The sequence below is a fragment of the Mastigoproctus giganteus genome, chromosome 1 (assembly GCF_048544385.1).
Source record: "Mastigoproctus giganteus isolate SK-2022 chromosome 1, ASM4854438v1, whole genome shotgun sequence".
NCBI lineage: Eukaryota > Metazoa > Arthropoda > Arachnida > Uropygi > Thelyphonidae > Mastigoproctus > Mastigoproctus giganteus.
Genome location: NC_143575.1, coordinates 43,035,308 through 43,056,142, shown reverse-complemented (window position 1 = coordinate 43,056,142; position 20,835 = coordinate 43,035,308). Strand labels below are relative to the sequence as shown.

The window sequence follows — 20,835 nt, the reverse complement described above, 5'->3', positions numbered from 1 at the left end:
CTATTCTACAAAATCGAATAGTGTGTTTTGCTTTTAGTAATAGTAATCATGGCATATGATGCAAGAAAGCAAGCATATTAGCATTAGTAGAGGCATTTGATGCAAGAAAGCTAGCTTATGCAGCATCAGCCAAAAAAAAAAAAAAAAAACCACTTCCACTTCACCCCTCTGTTCTTTCGAAATACCTGTCCAGCTGAGCCCTAAACTTATTTAGGCTATCAACTTCCACTACAAGGGATGGAAGTCTTTTCCACCAACCAACCACCCGCTGGCTAAAGGCAAATTTCCGCACATCTATCCTACATCTGTCTTTCCTCAATTTGAATTTATGCCCTCTCAGGTGATTATTCTGAGCGAGAGGAAGAATCCCATCAGCATTGAGCATGCTGAAACCATTCAAGGCTTTATACACCTCTATCAGATCACCTCGCTGGTGCCTAGTCTCAAGACACTGTAATTTGCAAAACTTAAGCCTTTCTTCGTAACAGCACCCCTTTGTTCCATTCACTAATCTTGTTGCCCTTCTCTGTACTCGTTCCAGCAGCTCTACATCCTTCTTGAAATGAAGCCTCCAGACCTGTATACAGTACTCTAGGTGTGGCCTGACCATTGCCTTATACAAGGGAATAATCACCTCCTTATCCCTGCTAGAAATTCCTATATATCATTGACAATACACCATGAGCTACTCTTGCAGCCCGTCTGCACTGCTCAGAGAACTTCATATCTGCCTGCACAACCACCCCCAGGTCCCTTTCATTCTCTACCACTGTCAGTGTAGTACCACAGAGTTGATACGTTGCTCTGGGGTTGCTGTTTCCCATGTGTAGTACTTTACATTTGTCAATGTTAAACTTCATTTGCCACCTCTCAGCCCATCTGCTCAACCTTTCCAGATCCTGTTGCAGCAGCATAGTGTCAGTAGTATCCTTGACAACCCTGCCTACCTTTGTATCGTCTGCAAACTTCGACATTAAGCTTGATATACCATCATAAATATCATTTATAAATACAGAAAACAATAATGGACCCAGCCCTGAGGGACTCCACTAATAACATTAGTCCACGACGAGCAGTGTCCATTGATTACCACTCTGTCTTCTCCCCCTCAGCCACCCCTTTATCCACAGCAGCAATTTGCCTCCAATGTCACACTGCTCCAATTTGTGCAGCAGTCTTCCATGTGCAACAGTATCAAAAGCATTTCTAAGATCCAAGTATATAATATCAAAGTTATTCCCTTCATCCAGTTCCTTTGTGACTGCATCATAGTATCCAATCAAATTGGTCAGGCAAGACTTCCCCTTAACAAAACCATGCTGAGTCCGAGCTATAACTGCAGTCTTGTCTAAATGATCCTGCAGTGTTTCTTTAACTAATGCCTCCATTAATTTTCCTGGAACAGAAGTTAAACTCACAGGTCTATAATTACTTGTGTCAGCCTTTGATCCTCCTTTGTGAATTGGGGTCACATTTGCACATCTCCAGTCTGTGGGTACCTTCCTTGAGTCCAAGGAAGCTCTCATAATTATGGCTAAGGGTTTGCTTCCTTCCTCTGCTGCCTCCTTTAATATAACTGGATAGATCCCATCCACCCTGGGTGCCTTTCTTGTGTTTATCTTCAACAATTTCTCCCCCACTTTACTCTCAGTTATTACAACATTCTCTAGCTTACTGCTAGAGTTGAATACACCTCTGGCTTTCCCTCGCTAAATAACTCCTCATTTGTGAATGTCAATGCAAAATATTCATTTAGTTTGTTAGCTAACTGAGCAGGATCATCAACAGTTGACCCATCGATATCATATGAGCTTATGAGCCAAAAAAAAAAAAAAAAAAAACCACACAACCATTCCATTTAATGTTTGTCCAGTTCCTCCTTAAATTTATTTAACCTATATGATATAGGAGATCCTTTTAGCTGGAAGTTTGTTCCAGCAATTAACCACCCGCTGGCTAAAGGCAAATTTCCGCACATCTATTCTACATCTGTCTTTTCTTAATTTGAATTTATGCCCCCTTAGGTTTGTAATCTGAACAAGTGGAAGAATCCCATCAGAATTCAGCATACTTAACCTGTTCAAGGCCTTATACACCTTAATCAGATCACCTCGCAGGTGCCTAGTCTCCAGCCGCTGCAATTTGCAGAACTTAAGCCTCTCTTAGTAAGAGGATCCCTTCATTCCCCTCACCAATCTTGTTGCCTTTCTCTGTACACGCTCAAGTAAATCTACATCCATCCTAAAATGAGGCCTCCAGACCTGTACGCAGTACTCAAAGCGTGGCCTGACCATTGCCTTATACAGAGGGACAATCACCTCCTTCTCCCTGCTAGCAAAATTCCTATATATCATTGACAAAACCCCATAACCTGCCCTGGCAGCCTGTCTGCATTGCTCAGAAAACTTCATATCTGAATGCACAATTACTCCCAGGTCTTTTTCATTTTCTACCACCTTAAGTGTAGTACCAGACAGTTGGTACGTTTCTCTGGGGTTACTTCTACCTATATGCAGTACTTTGCATTTGTCAAGGTTAAACTTCAGTTGCCACTTCTTAGCCCATCTGCCCAAATTATCTAGATCCTGACACTGTCATTACTGTCATTAACAACCCTGCCAACCTTTGTATCATCTGCAAACTTCGACATTAAGCCTGATATACCTTCATCTATCATTGATAAATATACAAAACAACAGTAGACCTAACACCAAACCCTGTGGGACTCCACTAATAACATTAGTCCACGAAGAGCAGCACCCATTGATTACCACCCTCTGCCTTCTCCCACTTAACCATCCTTTTATCCATTGTAGCAACTTACCCTTAATACCATTCTGCTCCAATTTGTACAATAGTCTTCCATGCGCAACAGTGTCAAAAGCTTTCCTGAAATCCAAATATATGATATCAAAATTATTTTTTGCATCCAGTTCCTTCGTAACCATTGACAAAACCCAATGACCAAGTTGTTTGCTTTAAAATAAAACAAAGTAACAGATAGACAGGGCTTTTCAGGTTGGCGACATTTAGCTACTCATTTATCACGGCATGAAACGAGTGTAGAACATATGCAAAAGTGTAAAAAGTATTATGAATTAAAAACATGCCTTGACAACAACTGTACAATTGACAAAGAACAATGGTACTTTGAATCTAAAAAAAAAAAAAAAAAAAAAACAGACTATGGCGAGCCATTATTGAAAGAATCATTGCAATTGTCCAGTTTTTAGTAGGGCAGTGTTTATCTTTCAGAGGTAAAAATATTAAATTTTATGAAACAAATAATGGAAATTTTTTAAAAACTACAGAAATGTTGGCAAAATTTGATCACATTATCTCACAGCATGTCAATAACATAACACAATCTCAACCTGCTACAAATCATATACCTCATTACTTAGGCCATGCTTTTCAAAATGAAATCATATCTGTTTTAGCAAGTGGCATAAAATCAAAAATCAAGGAATTTGTAAAGAAAGCAAAATATTTCTCGGTAATTCTCGACTGCACGCTAGATGCCAGTTACACTGAACAGATAACATTTGTAGTAAGAATTGTAAATATTGACACTTCTGACGTTGCAGTTCGAGAATTATTTTTTGGGTTTTAGACAGTATCAGACACTACAGGGGATGTTTAGTTTATGTAATTATCTTTTAAGTGAACTCTTAAGCCATTTTGATTATGAAAGTCTCGATGAACAAATCATAAATCCAAAAAAATTGTTTAGAATACAATTATCTACATTAAAAATCTAAATGAATGTAATAATGTATTTAAATTTCTTTGTGAATTTGGAGAAATGACTGAAGAGGAAATTAAAAAAAAATCTTGTTTTCATTTAGATGTTTCCCTTCAAATTAATAAAGGAAGCACAAGTATTAAGGATATTGATGGTCTTCAGCTCTTCAATGAGCTGTTAACATAGAATTTTGAGCAGCGGAATTGCAGACCCATTAAAAAACTTGAAATATATTACAAAAAATAACTTGATGTCATCATTTCCAAATCTGTTTATAGTTTTGAGAATTTTTCTGAAATTACCAGTTAGTGTAGCATCAGGTGAAAAGAGTGTTTCGAAACTCAAACTTATAAAAACATATTTAAGAACCTCAATGACTCAAGAAAGATTTAATGATCTAGGACTGTTAGCTATAGAAAAGGAATTGTGTGAAAGTTTAGAATTATCAGATGTTATTGATGAACTGGCAAATAAGAAAGCAAGAAGAGTACAGTTCTAACTTTATGGGTACATTTTGTTACTTCTGTTTGATATCTTGTACAATTTTGATTTCAATAAAATTAAAATAAATATATCAAATATTTTTATGGATTTTTTTACCCCTGTCAACTATATGGAACTGTCATAGAAACATACTAGTAGGCTCCCATGGGTTGGGTTAGGTTATGAACCTACTCACGATCCGCATTGATAGGGGCAGCCAAATATCTCTAGCACGCAGGCGGCTAACAGCCCAAAACGGGCCCTGCTCACAGCTGTTATCATTACATTCATATTTTTATAGTTTTGTAGTTTAGTGTGGATGTCTTTCCCTTCATTTCATATTAAATTTCCCAAATATGTGAAATCAGATATTTGTTCTATTATTTTGTCATCAATAACAATTTTGATTCTTTGTATATTTTTTCCACGTAACCCCACTGATTTTGTTTTTGAGGTGGAGATTTTCATCTTGTACTTTTTGCCTATTTTATTCAGTTCATTTACTGCTATCTGTAATTCCTCTTCCAATTTTAACTTGACCATCAGCATATAATATAGTTTAGGTTTTATTCCTGTTGTTCATCTGTATTCTGTTGTTAATTGTTTGTTTCCATTCTTTTATAATTTTATTGATGTAGATATTAAATAAATTTGGTGATAGTGCACATCCTTGTTTGACTCCTTTATTGGTGTTAAATGGGTCTGATAGTTGGCCATTCTTTTTTTTTTTTTTTTTTTTTAATTGTTACAACATTATTCCTTATGCTGAAAGCTCACTCATCTTCAGCACTGTAATTGCAATGGTTTAAAAATATTTCTGGCTTTTTTAATCATCATCATATCATGTACTTGATCCGGCTTAGGTTTTTTTTCTTGAAAAGGGAATTTCACTCGATTTTAAAGATAAACTGCCTTCAACAAAATCTCTAAAATTGTTAATTTTATTTCATATTTTATTAGAAAACTTAAATTTCTTATTTGTTTTTCCCCCTGTTGCCATGGAGATGAAAGTTCTTCCATATTCCACGTTTCTGGATAGCATATATTTAAAATTTCTTTCAATTCCTCATCGTCAATGATATCATAATTTTCTTTATTTAATTTAAAATTACTATGTTGCATTAATAACCTATCCTTTAAGGATAAAACAATGCAGTTTAATAACTTGCTAAGAGGTAATTTTTTAAATGTGTTCTTACTTTCGATTTTGATTCCTTCAAATTCTTTTGACTCCAACATGCTCTGAATTTTAGCATCATAATTTCCTTCAGAATTTTCCAAATTAGCAATAGCATTGGTAGTTCGAATAATTAATTTATCTGCTTTTACTATAGTAATGCTGTGACCTTGTAAAGCTTCTGAAATGTAAGAGAGCTCCTGCAGGATGTCAATCTTCAGTAATTATCCTGAATATTTAACTTCAGATTCAAAATGTTTGCATAAATTGGGATAATTTCTCCAAACTGCAACTGCTATCTGCAAGCTACAAGCTGCCCATCATGGCCTGAACACACAACCGATCTTTATAATTTCTGCATAAAGTTCTTTAGCAATCATCCTTAAATTGTACTGGGTTTTTGGGGTTTTTGGAGATTGGTGGTATAATGCATACAGTTGTTTTTTTTTTTTTTAAATTATTGCCTGTATGCCAATATATTTTGGAACATTTTCTTCACAGTGAAGGCTTCAATGCAGTTTCAAAACGTGCCGACATTTCATCTTCAGAAAATTTATTGATATCCTAGTTGCCCTCATTTCCATCCCCTTTGGCATCACTACTGTTACTAGTTCTTTGAATACTGTCCAAACTGTCAGAATCACTTGGATATTCAGCTACTGCGACTATGTCAACATAGACAGGAGAAATTTACTGAAAGGCATGGATCACTCACTTTTCCGAAAAACAGGTGACTGCTTGCTGGAGTAAAAGGGAACCACAACACAGGTTTACCAGAAGCTATTATCCATGTCGGGAATATGCCTTAATCTTCTGACTGGTTATGGAAATTATATTGACTAGAATGACTTCTTGGTATGTGGGATAGGTGGCTCATGGATTTTACGGGCACTATTAACATTGTGAAATGGTAATTCCTTTAATCCTTAATTCATTCTTTCTAATTGCCTAAATGCTTACAAGGGAACAATGCTTATAAGGTTATCTCTCGTAATCCATTCTTTATATGGAAATTATATTTTGTACCATAGAAATTATTTTAAATGTAATTATCAAGAGGAATTCAAAAAAATTCGCCATAAAGAAGTTCGTTAAACAGAGGTTCGACTGCAATTAAATAAAAAAAGAATTTTAAAATACATAACTGGTCGAGTGCACCCTTAAAACGTTGCACCTGGGGCTGGGCCCTACTCATCCCACTGTACTTCCGGCTCTGGAGACTCAATAATTGAATTCACGATTTAATTTGTAAAATAAATTATCATTTCAACAATGGGCTCTCACGAGCTCACTATAGCTTACCACTGCTGCTAGGTTCTTACGGAGGCTCTCTGGCACCAAGCTAATGGTTATTACATGTTCCATATTTCTTTGACTTCCTGTCTTAGGTCTGTGTACTTCCTGATCTTTCCCTTGTACGTTTTCTGGTGGTTGCTCGAGTTGGGCACCACTATGTCCATCAGGTAGGTTGAGATTTCCTTCTTGTTGATGAGGGTTACATCTGGTCAGTTGTGCGGGATTGTCTTGTCCGTTATTATGGCATGGTTCCAGTACAGTTTGTGAGTAGGGATCTCTAGTATGGCCTGGGATCGTACTTTCTGTCTGTGTGAGTGGGGTCTCCTTGTTGAGGTTGAGCAGTGTGTGTGTGCTGTTTCCTTAGCTTCTTTATGGCTTGGTAGATTGGTGCTGTATTCCTAGAAGTAATCCCTCAGGTTCTTAATTGCCTTCTTCTGTTGTTCAGTGAGGTCTGTCAAGCCCCTCCCTCCTTTCTGGGCTATGACGTTGGTGGCTTTTGGTCATCATTATCCTGGACGATCTCATATAATCTCCTCTTCGATGTAGACTGTGTACAATGTAGGCTTGGTATTGGTCCAATCTAGATCCCAAATAAGCATGTTTATACCAGGACTGTAGGCATTTATGGTTCTGACCATGTTTCTGCAATCCAGCTTTGTTTTTTGCAAGCTTCTCAGTCTATGATGGTATTTCTTAGTCAGGTAGGCTTTAATCTTCTTGTGTTCTAGCCGTTGAGCCTGCATCATTCTCAGATATGTGTAGGTTTCTCCCTCTGTCATGGCTTCAATCTCTTCACTGGTTTTCAGCTGGTAGTTTCGAACACCTGGATTTCCCTGCATTTGTCTGGACCAAATTGCATCCTGATAATAGTGCTGAACTCTTCAGTCATCCAGAGTAGCTGTGGAGTTGATTTGCAGTTGCAACAGAGAGTTTGATGTCATCTCAAGTGGAGAGATTGTACACATTCTTTCTCCCTTCTTTAAGGGTATGGCTGTACTTGCTTCAGCATGGTGGGCAGTGGGCTGAGTGCCAGATTTCTTTTCTGATGGAGATTGGTCTGGTCGTGATGTTCTCGACCTTGATGGTGGTTATCAATTTTGCCATGGCTGCTTCTAGGAAGTGTGGAGGTGTCAGGTTGACTTTGTAGATATTCAGCATCTCTATCAGCCAGCTATGAGGTATGGGGTAGAAGGCATTGTGGTAGTCAATGCAGGCTGTGCACAGGTAGCAGTGCTTCTTGTAAGCTTGCTCTATAACTGCTGCATCAATGGTCAATTGCTCCTTGCATCCTTTGCTCATCTGCTGCTCAGCCATGATATTCTGGCTCTTCAAGTGGTCTGATATCTTCTTGGTTATGCAGTTGGCCAGGATCCTGTACATTGGGAGATGTGATTGGTCTATACTTCACCTAGTGTGTCTTTAGCCTTCAGATAGGCGATTCCTTGAGCCAGACTGGGACTGTATCAGACTGCCTTATTATCTGGGTGAACTGCACCACCGTTTGTGTGTGTATGTGTTTTTTTTTTTTTTTTTTGTTAGTTGTTGGCGCATCAGCTTCTGTGGCCATAATGCACCTTCCAAAGTTTTTGCATTTTACTCTGATCCAAGTACGAGGCGGGATTCGAACCCACGACCTTTGGGTTGCCAGGCAGGCACTTTACCCACCTGGCTAGCCCGGTTGGCGTGTGTGTGTAGCTGAATTTCTTATACCAGTAGTTGTGGATATTATCTACCCCTTGTGTTTGCCAGTTGTGGGACATGCTGATCGACTGTTGTATTTCTTCCTCCTGAATCTCCCATTCTGTCATCTTTTATATGTCATTGGTTTTTTTCGTTCTAGGTCTATCCAGGGGGCACTGCTATTATGGCTAACTTTGCTACTCCACAGATTGCTTCAGAACTCCTTGGGTGCCTTCTGGTCGGGGAGGTACCATTTCCTTCCTTCTCCTCTTGCAAACATTTCTGTAGAAGACTGGTTTTCATCAAATATCCGGTTGTGTTTTCTTCTGGGCACTCTCCCTGTATCGGCAAAAAAAGTCTCTTACTGTGTACAAGGAGGTTCTTGAGGGTGTTCAGGTATTCTTCAATTCTCTGATTACTGGTCTCATGCTTGCTGTGGAAGTTGTCTTTCTTGAGGATGGTCTTCACTTTTCTGATCAGTTTCTTACTTCTGTTACCCCATTGGTACTTAGTTGGGTCTACCTTCACTCTTAGCTCTTCTATCTTCTGCTGTAGCCTTTTTTCCCAGGCTGGTGGTTCCTTGTCTTTGTGTTTTGTTTTCTGTTGGTCTCTGGTTTCTCTTCCATTCATCCTGGTGGTTGCTACAGTGACAGTAAATGGCTGTGCAGATGGCATCTACTATTACTTTGTTGTTGTTGAGGTAATCCGGTATTATTCATTGATTGAGGTAGTTAGTGACTTTCCACAGGATTCTGTTGAATCTCTTCTTCCGTGTGTTGTGGGTGTTTGTGGAGTCCATTCCCCTGAATTCTGCTAGGGCCTTCTTCTACTCTTCTTCTCTTCTGAATACAACCTCGTCTCTTTCCACTTTGGCTGCTCTGGGTTGTATATCTTGTACTTGTTACTCCTCCTCTAGTTCTGGTCTTTGTTCTTTGTAGTTGGTCACTCACATTTTGCTTGATTTTTTACAAGACAGCAGATGCTATCCGGTTCTTCATGACAATGGCTCATCTCTGGTCTGCTATTCACTGTTCAGTGATCTGAACAGTTGAAAACCTTTCCAACCACTCGTCACATAGTTTCATCCTGTACATTGTCTTATTGGTCTCTACCCTGGTTAATTCATAGTATGAACACATTATGAACATATTTTCGATTCTCCAATTCATGCGTTAGTTTTTAATTCCTTCCAGGGTGGTTACTAGTACAGTTATGCAGGAAGCACTTCCAGTTTGGTTGTGCTAGATGGTCTTCCCCCCCTCCCCCTTGTGGGAACCATACAGGGGACAGCACCACTTGTTCAGCTGTCTTCCTTGGGTGACTATCTTTGAATTTTGGAACTGCCCTCTGCCTAGGGCTTGAGTGCAAGTGACTTTATCCTATTCACACTTGATGCGGTACATTCAATATTTCTATCTGTCTCATCCAGCTATGGAAGTGGCCCTGTTCAGCTTTGGCTTTTTGCATCCAGTGGTGGGTGGTAGCTACTGAGAATGACACCAGATGGCACAACTCTGCCTCAGCAATGACCTTGGAGGAGATAGGTCCAATGAAGAAATGTTTGCTATTTTTCTTTTCCTCGCATTTATTTAATATTTATTATTATTTTTTTTTTTGCAGTGGAATTGAAGTCTCAGCATTCTGTGGTCCATCATGTTGGTGGTCTGGCATTGTTACCACTGGGCTAATAGCATCCCCTCTTATTATTATTATTTAATTTATTTTATTTTGCTTGGTGCAACAAAAGCCTGTAGCATCCTTGCACTATGTGGCTAATGCTAATATTAATATTATTTTTATATTTACAGTACTTTTTATTATTTATGTTCTTTAGTCTTTGCACTGTATTTATGATCTTTGTAACAGCATAATATTATTACTGTTTTTTTTTATTTCTTCGTGCATTAATTAAAAGTCATAAATAAAATACAACTGCAATTTTTTTTACATTGTGTGAATAATGAAAAAAAAAAAAAAAAGAAGAAAATAAATGAAAGTAAAATTCATAGGCTGACAAAAAAAGTGATCATGTTTCTTGATTTGAATTTAAAATAGAATGTTTAAATAAAATGCACAATCAATACATGAAACAGGAGGGAGAAGGTAATGGCAAATTATGTACTACTGCCTTTGTAACAGTACATTTAAAATATTTGTGAAAATATTTTTGGATATTTCATTTACCTACACACTCCCCCCCATAAAAAACCCATTATTGGTACCAAAGGAATGTGGCCATGCACACAACCAACAGTTGCCATCTCAGGCACAAGAATAGTCCTTAGCTGAAAGGAGTATACAGAAGTATATGGTTGACCTGCAGAATGCAACGCAAGTACAAATGAATGAAACTCACTACAGAATGTTGCTTTAATCACCTAGTCATTCGAAAGCAGCCAAGTAGCTCAACAGCTTTTATTCATCTGATTCCATTATTAGGTGTGCAGAATAAGGCAGACTTATTATCTATATTTGTAGGTGGTAGATGACTTTCATCAACCAGTGAAATACCACCATTTTGCTTATTGGAGGCTTGAAGTGGTGAAACCCATGTTTAGTCTCTAGAGCAAAGTTTCCGGCATCCCCCTCCCCCCATACTTCTCCTTAACCCAAGCACGGTACTAAGTACTATAGGTTCTAATACCTCTTGTGTTTGGGGTTCACATAAAAAAAAATCTAATACCTACACTGACACACAATGAACATTTTTTTTCCCCCTCAGTAATTTCATTTGACAAACCACTTATGCTTCTTGGTGATTGTCCATACATCTTTTGAGAAAATTCTTTTAATTGGAAGTAAGGCTGGAACTTCTTTTACATAACATTACTTGCCATTACTGTCAAGAAGGTGGGGCATTGAATATTTTGGACATTTGATAATGCAAGTCAAATTACCGATGACTCAAATCAATTATTCAAGTTTAATTCCTCACCCACTGGTCTTTGCTGTTATGCTGAATAATGACTCGTTAATTAGTTACTTCTCAGAAACTGAAAATTTCATAAAAAAATTTCTTTGTTCACTTAATTCCTTTTGCAATGCGAGTGAAAATACGAAGAACATTGTAATGGCGTATGTTTATCAATGACAATTCCATCTCAGAGAGAGAGAGAGAGAGAGAGACTAACAAAGGTGTTGAAATAAGCTATAAAAGAGAAAGATGCCTTAGAAAACAACCACTTTGAGATTCTTCTTTGAATTAATTAATTTTAATGATAGTCCTACCTGGAACATAATCCCTGTCTACTTCAGTTAGATCAGCAGGATTGAGAGACATCCCAGCTAACTGTTTCCAGACTGGCTCAGCAAAGTTCAAACTCAATGGGCTTCCGGTACGCATTGCAATACCCATTAATATACCTGAAACCAAATTTTAATGTTTATTAATTTATTTAAAAATACTACAGGTGTAAACAACCATTTCTGCCTATTTGTAGAAATCCACAATTTGCATTACAATTTAAATAATAAGAATAGCTATTTTTGATCAAGACCTTGAATGAGTAATTTTATTTGTGGGGGTTAATCCATAAAGACTAACACAAATTACCTATGCTTTTTATATCAGGCTAAAATCAATTATTATTAAGCAATATGTTAAGGCACTTTAACTGGAGCCAGGCATGGCACTAGGATTTTTGGTGCTCCTAGGCAGAAATGTATTATGTGCCCTTGAGATACTTTTATTAAATATTGAGATATTATTTATTAAATATTATTATAATAAAAATTTTGAATTTTGGTGCCCCTATGCCCTGCTTACCAGGCTTACTGTGTTCCACCAGCCCTGACTGGAGCATTGATCACTTGAAAACTGAAACCTTAATTAAAGTGAATTACGGACAGCATGCTGCCCACAATTCACTTTAATAATGGGAGAACATTTTAAATATGATGAAAGAATAAGAAAAACATGGGGGAGAAGTACAATAAAGATATCAAGACACTTATAAAGATGTCATATACTGCTGAATAATAAATGATTTTTTAAGGTTTAAAGAGTGTAAAGTAAACAGACAGTGATTTGTTAAGTAAACAGGTAATTTGTATCAATCTAAGATTGATATTATTATTAATATCAATAATATCAACATCAAATCCTAGAGATTATTTTATTATTAATAATAATAAAAAAGATGACATTGTAAATTATTATAGTTTGTTTCTATTCATTGACTTCACTTATCATGAGATGCCTGCTCATAATTTGATTTTTCACTTTACTCACAATTGAGTTTAATACTATCATTTAGCTTGAACTGTTTTTCATAAGTTAACATATAATAATTTATACTGAAGCAAAGATATGCATGTAAGAAAGAACTTGGCATTTAGAATTTAGCATGCATCCAGATTCTTAAATAGGCAGTTGCCAGGGGATACTGTTTGGATGAGAGAGAGAGAGAGAGAGAGAGAGAGAGAGGCTACTGTTCTGTATGCTGATGGGTGCTGACCGTGGAAATATATGGGAATTCTTATATAACACAGAGTGGTTTGAAAATATCCTAACATTCTGGGATTTTGTAAGATCTGGATGCTGTTCTCACAAGTATTGCTATCAGAAAAATAACAACTATTGCTAATATGAAGAAAATACTTTATATTTATGATTATGTTATCATTTCCAGAAAATAAAATAATGAGAAATACTCATAAGTGGTATGCTGTAACTGCTAAATCTGGGTTACTATCCATATGTGCCCACTTAAGTTATAAAAATTAAAGGCTTTGGTGATGGATTAACTCAAGGATGCAGCTACAAAAATATTGCTGCAGCTACTGAATTCTTTCTTTCTTTGGATGTAGTATGGGCAGACTGGTAACATAGCAGGATAACTGTATTAATGTATTTGATTGGTATCCTGCTGTGTTACCAGTCTGTCATAACACAAAATTTAAATATATAGTTCCCTATTATGCAACAAAAAATCTTTTCAAATAGGTTTTATTAAACTCGTACATAATATAATCCTGAAATATCACCTGCTAACTAATTTGTTGGTAGGTGACATTTAAGGATTCTTGCCGAACCCCATCTTCAGACTAAAAATGTCATGGTAATTTTTATAACATGAAAATTACTATGAAATTAATTAGAAAGTACAACTAACATTATGTTAAGGAATGTATACCCTTGCATTAATACAATGTTCAGAATATAGAAGATTTAGAACTGTGTAGCTCAAGCTAAACCACAAGTTAAATATTAAACAGAAACATAACAATTATGTTTCTGAAACAATTATGTCTCTAAAACAACTTACTGGGTTATAAAGGAACTCTCTAAAACATATATTCCGAAAACACTGACAATGAAAAATAAAAACAATATAAAAACAAGAAACATGCAAGAAATTAAAAAAATATAGAAAGAATATTACCAAACCCTGTTCAAAGGGGAAGGAAAAAATGCTCTTGCCTAAGATAATAGAAGAGATAAAGCACTCTCGATAACAAAAGAAGAAGTTCAGAAAGCAATAAGCCAAATGAAGAATGACAAGGCACACGGAAATGATGGTATCCAAGCAGAACTATGGAAATTCGGAGGCAATGCAATGTAAAAACATCTCACACAACTGTTTAATCTAATTTTATTTACAGGTGATATACTAGAAGACTGGAAAAGTGGAATAATAGTACCTATACACAAAAAAGGAGATAAGGAAAATTGTCAGAATTATATTATAGACCCATTACCCTTTTAAACTATATATATAAAATATTTACAAGGATCTTACAAAATAGGATACTTAAAACTTATGAAGAAACAATAGGGGAAGTACAAGCAGGATTTAGAAAAGACAGATTGACAAAAGACCAAATATTCACACTAAACATCATTGCAGAAAAATATTGGAATAAGAAGAAACCTCTTTATCTGTGCTTCATCGATTTCAAGCAGGCATTTGACTCTGTAAATAGAGAAAATTTAATGAAGCAACTACAAACAATCCCACTTGATCATGAAATAATCAGGTTTGCAAACAATTTCTACAAAAATACAAGAGCAATAGTAAAATTCAACAACCTTAAAACAGATAAATTTGAAATAAGAAAGGAGTTATGCAGGGATGCCCTTTATCCCCATATCTTTGTAATATCTACCTAGAACTAATGAAATCAATCGAAGAAAAAAGAGGCACAATAATAAATGGAAAAAATATAAACCACATAAAATATGCAGATGATACTGTGATTTTAACAGAAACCCAAGAACAACTAAAAGAAATATTAACAAACATCGATAAAGCAAGCAACAATTATGGAATTAATATTAATATAAATAAAACCAAAGTAATGCAAATCGGAAAAACCATAGAAGACATAAACATTCAAAATCAACAAATAGAACAAGTACAAAAATTTGTATACCTGGGCTCTCTTATAACCAGAAACCTAAGTAATATTGACCAAATTAATCACAGACAAACATGAGCAAACTCAAAAACATATGAAAGAGCAATAAAATCTCAAATAGTCTAAAAATTAAACTATATGAAACTGTCATCATACCGACAGCAACTTATGGATCAGAGAAATTGAGAATAAATAAGAAAGAAAGGCAAAAAATAATGTCATTTGAAATGAGATATCTAAGGAAAATCAATAAAACAAATTAGAGAGAACATAAAACTAATGAACAAGTAAGGAGAGATCTAAATTTTGAACGTAGAATAAAAGAGCAGATCTACAAAAAACAACTTCAGTGGTTTGGACATGTGAACCGGATAAAACAACACAGTCTGCATAATGTAGTACACAGGAAGAATTGGAGATAAGAGACCATCAGGAAGACTCAAATGAGAATGGCTCCAATGCCTAAAGGAAAACACAGGCTTTCAGAGTTATCAAAAAATGATGCAAGATTCAAGAGATCGACAACAATGGAGGACGATATCTAAATAGGGACTCAACCAAAGCCAAACAGAAGAGTAGAAAAATGATGATGATGATAACAATTATAGCTACATACACTTTGGAGGAACTGAACATCTTAATTCCTGCACTGTAATACAAATTTGCAGATGATACGGAGGTTGGCAGGGTTGTTAAGGACACTAATGACAGTATGCTGCTGCAACAGGATCTAGAAATGTTGAGCAGATGGGATGAGAGGTGGCAAATGAAGTTTAACATTGACAAATGTAAAGTACTACATATGGGAAGCAGTAACTCCAGAGTAACATATCAACTCTGTGGTACTACACTGACAGTGGCAGAGAATGAAAAGGACCTGGGGACAGATATGAAGATTGCAGACAGATACGAAGTTTTCTGAGCAGTGCAGATGGTCTGCAAGAGTAGCTCATGGTGTCTTGTCAATGATATACAGGAATTTTTCTAGCAGGGATAAGAAGATGATTATCCCCTTGTATAAGGCAATGGTCAGGCCACACCTTGAGTACTGTATACAGGTCTGGAGTCCTCATTTTAAGAAGGATGTAGAGCTGTTGGAACGAGTACAGAGAAGGGCAACAAGATTAGTGAATGGAACAAAGGGTTGCTCTTACAAAGAAATGCTTAATTTTTGCAGATTACAGTGTCTGGAGACTAGGCACCTGCAAGGTGATCTGATTGAGGTGTATAAAGCCTTGAATGGTTTGAGCATACTCAATGCTGATGGGATTCTTCCTCTTGCTCCGAAAAATCACCTGAGAGGGCATAAATTCAAATTCAGGAAAGACAGTTGTAGGATAGATGTGTGGAAGTTTGTCTTTAGCCAGCGGGTAGTTGATTGGTGGAACAGATCTATCTTTTGTTGTGGAAGTTGATAGCCTAAATAAATTTAAGGTTGAGCTGGACAGGTATTTGGAATGACTGGAGGGATGAAATGGGAGTGGATTTTTTTTTGGCTGATGCTGCATAAGCTTGCTTTCTTGCATCGTATGCCTATACTAATGCAAACAACAAAATGTAGGTAGATGGCACTGTTCATCAGTTCGCAAGAGGGAAAATTTCTGGTTTGCTCATTCAAGCAGTAGTCGCCGCACGAAGAGCATGCATCGATATATGAACTGTGAGCTGGCAGACACACACCTAGTGTATGGATTAGCAGAGGGCAATGGACGAGCCGCTCAACAAATTTATGGAGAACGCTTCCCAGACAGACTGTACCGGACCACTGTTTGTTTGCACGTGTGCATAAAAATTTGTGCGATTATGGGTCATTTAGAAATAACAGGAGTAGTGCGGGCAGACCACGTTCGACGCAAACTCCCGTCATGGAAGAAAGTTTGTTGAATGCTGTCCAGAATAATCCTACTACCAGCACACGGGCCGTTGCCTCTGCCTTGGAGTGTCTCATTGCAGTGTACAGTGTGTCTGGCATGACAATTCCTTACACCCTTTCATCTCCAAAGGGTTCAGTTACTGCTCCCCCAAGATCACCCTGCACGTGTGACTTTTGCGCAGTGGTTTCTCCAGGAAAGTGTTTAAGCCTTGAATTTTGCAGCCTATGTTTTGGTCACGGATGAGGCTTATTTCACTCGGGAAGGCTTATTCAATCAACACAATGCTCATGTATGGGCTCACGACAACCCACACGGTACAACATTGCTTCGCAATAAATGTGTGGGCAGGTATGATCGGTGACTGCTTAGTCGGCCCATACCTGTTATCATCCCGCACGAACTCCGCTAAATATCGGATCTTTCTTGAACAAGTTCTACCAGGGTTATTTAACGATGTTCCAGCAAATGTGAGACGCAACATTTGGTTTCAACATGATGGGCACCTGCCCATTATGGAAGGTATGTTCGTGACCATTTGAACAGGCGTTTTGGGTGTAGATGGATTGGCCGTGGTGGACCCGTTTCCTGGCCCCCACGCTCACCTGATTTATCGAGCCTTGATTTCTTTCTGTGGGGCCCCCTCAAATCTATTGTGTATGAATCGCCTGTGGAGACGGAAATGGATCTTGTGGCGAAACTCATCTGCACTGCTGCTACTGTCAGAGAAACTCCAGGTGTGTTCGACCATGTCTGCCAATCCATGCTGCTTCGGTGTCACGCATGCATCGCGTCTCATGATGGAACCTTCGAGCATCTGTTGTAACATCAAGAAATGCATCCATCTCGTACTCCATTGTTAATATTATGTCAAATAAATGTTTGCCACTAATTACTGTCTTGTGTCATTTCTGCTTCTTGTGCCTCTGCTACTACTTTCCCGTGACGTTTCCGGTTACGGGTTCCTATGCGATTCACATTCCTTTAGATATTACCTACCTCCCCTAAACGTTTGTACCAATATTTTTGAGACACCCTGTATACACAGAAGAACATGGCCTTAGTCACCGATGCTCCTAAAAAAAAAATATAAAAAGATATGATTACTGAAGACGTTCAAGAATTACTGGTAGAAAAAGTGGCCGGCATAGCGGATTTGGGTGCAAATGGCATCGGAGATAAAATCAAATCAATTCAGGTGATATTCAAATCAATTTAGCAGATGAAAATTCTAAACTTCCAGATTTTACACTAAAAAGCATACCAGAAGGCATAAAGTTAGCCGAGCAATTAGAATCTTATTTTTTAAATGCAGATTGTTGAATGAAAGGAGCCCAAATTTCAAAAGGGAGCTTCAAAAATGCTTCATTCCATACGATGAAATTCACAAAGATTTATTAAGCAAAAGCAAACAAAACCAGATTACTGATTTTTTAAAGAGAATAGAATGTACACGAAAGCTAGAATGGTGTATTTTTGTTATCATTTTTTAACGAAATAGTGTATTTTTGTTAGCTTTTGGAATGTAATCCTCACTTTGTACTTTTTCTTAGTCCCGTATAAGATGGTTTTGCACAATATGACATTTTATAGGAACCCAACTACCGTGTTACAAAGGTTACCTTTATAGATAGGCTTTCAAAATTTGATCCCTGTTTTTTGTTAATAGAAGGTTACTGAAGACCTTAATAAAAAAGTCTGTGGTGAGTTCAGATGTGTCCTCAAATTACCAGAGATTGCCGCATTGGAAGGCAGTGTCCGATTCATAGGACCTACCATACTGCACATACTATAGGTCCGACAAATTGGATACAGCCTACCATGCCTTCTAATGCAGCAAACTCTGCAAATTTGAGGACAAATCTGTACTCACCATAGATCAAAACTACAAAAGAATCATTAAGCAAACTTTTTTATTAAGCTCTTCAGTGACCTTCCATTAACAAAAAACGGGGATCAAATTTGAAAGCCTATATTATATTTCAGTATTTTGAAAACAACTATAGAAAAGGAAATGAAGAAATGGTTACGTTCCATATCCCTTCTCCCATAACATGTAATACTACCTGGTAAACAGCATCAGGCCTTTGAGATGGTATACTACCAGACATCTCGAACTCCAATAGAATCTGGCTCAAGTCTTTAGCCTGTAACCAACTTGCTGTATTTGGCATTCAACCATCTGGCCTTGATAACCTTGACCCACACATTACCTGGTTCTCTTTATATTCTCTTACCTGGTTCTCTTTATGCATGAGGCAAGTTGCTGTAGTTTGTATTTGTATCTTTGGAGGAAGTCCAGTTCCTCCAAAGTGTATGTAGGTATAATTGTCATATTGCTATTTAATATTTAACTTGTGGTTTAACTTGACTACAAAGTTCCACATCACCTGTATCCTCAACATTATATTATGTGATGATAGACACAGGGGAGAAATACTCACAAGTACATGACAATAACGCTAATATTGTGAACTTAGTTTTAAGACCAATCTGGAGGATTACATCATGCTTACCAAGGAATCTAAACATATTCATATGAAGAACAGATTTTGCCATTGGATTAAGTAGAAAACAGTCCCTATTTGTGCCAGCTTCATCTCTCCCATTTGGCGTTAGAATAAGAAGTGGAAGAGAACCATTTTGTAACTCATCACACATTTCAGCAATAGATTCACTATAGCCTCCTCCACAATCATCTACACTTTCACCTAAAATAGTGAAAGATGAAAAGAAAGAGAAACAGTAAATGTACGATAGATAAAGAATAAATAGTTGTAATTTTTGAATTTTACTTTTTTAATTTTAGTAGTTTTATGCTTACATATATTGTTTATTATGTAATTGTTTTTTTGTCTAATACCAAACTAAATTGCAACATGGATAAAGCCTAAATAGTTTCATCTAACTTGATATTACAATGTCTAGTCAATGTTTTTGTAGATTAACCCCTTCACGGATTATCCCGAGATATCTTGTTTTTAGTTTTAAAAGTTATTTGGAACTATACGAAATATCTCGGGATACAATAATTCCCAAAGCAAACAATAATACCTCCAAATTTACAACTGAAACATATTTTCTCGGACATTTATCTGGCTAATTTTGCATTAGCCAGATAAATCCCAAGATTTCCCGGGATTTTCTTATGGCTGGCAGCAGACAATTGCTTTCATTTTAGTTATATTTACTTATTGTACAGCAATGTCAGAACAGTAACCCGCGTTCCTATGTGCCGCCAGTAAGCATAATAAAATATGCCATCCCAAATGCTGAATACTGAAAAGCGTTGACCAATTAGAAAACAATATCGAAAAATATTTCAGCATCCTCTTGAACTGTGCCTGTAAGCGACACTTACTTTGACTATCCACTTGCGGCGGCCCTGTGTCAGAATGTAGTTAGTTCATGATTATCGCTTGTGGTGGGAGGATACTGCTTGTGCGTTCCACTTGATTTTTTAAATTTATTTATATAATGAGTAGTGAAGAGTGTTTTTCTGTTCCTTTCTTTTAGCTCAAGTGCAAATTTATTTTAAAAAATCTGTATAATTTGTATACTTTTTGGCAATACACGAGATAACTCGGGATAGCCCAAATGAGTTAATTACTCCCATGTATTTTCTACTAAAAATTTATAAAAAACACAAAAAAACTATACAGCAAAAAACTAAACTAAGCAGCCACTTTACTGATAAAATCATAATGAATGTAGGGATTACTCAACTTTCAGCAGAATGCAACAAGAAATGCAGCATTTTCAACAAAATTCACTCTCTTAAAGGGTGGCTGCATGCTGCTCCCACCCTTCACTCTTGAAAGGTGGGAGTAGCATGCAGCTATCAAATTTTGTTTTAACTAAAAAAACATGCTGCAAAACCTACAACATTATTAAGAAAGCATATGGAGATGAAGCTGCTAATCACGTGATGGCAGATTCTTATATGGTTGCAGGTTGGCCTGTGACTTTGCAAACTGATGGAAATATGGCTTGTGTGTGAAAAATAATATGAAAAAACAGGCTCTTCATGAATGATTAAATCACTAATGATGTTGGTATGCCCCACATGTCTGTGCAAAGTTAACTCAAAGGCAAAGGGAAAATCATTTCTGTTTCTAAAAACTTGCTTGAGAATGCCAAACAGAACCTAGCTTTATAGATACCATCACATTAGACAACAAAACACGTGTCTATGGCTATGATTCAATAACTAAACAACAGTC

At 36.9% G+C, this 20,835-nt stretch overlaps 1 protein-coding gene across 1 annotated transcript in view; it reads right to left on the bottom strand.

Moving 5' to 3' along the window:
• HERC2 (E3 ubiquitin-protein ligase HERC2) overlaps positions 1 to 20,835 on the bottom strand; it is a 971,627-nt gene that overhangs the window by 70,919 nt on the left and 879,873 nt on the right. Inside the window, exons 77-78 of the mRNA XM_090372402.1 lie at positions 19,129 to 19,323; positions 11,610 to 11,744 (exon numbers count right to left, since the gene is read on the bottom strand). Of these exons, the coding sequence (XP_090228528.1) occupies positions 11,610 to 11,744; positions 19,129 to 19,323 (330 nt within the window). The remainder of the gene's footprint in view (positions 1 to 11,609; positions 11,745 to 19,128; positions 19,324 to 20,835) is intronic.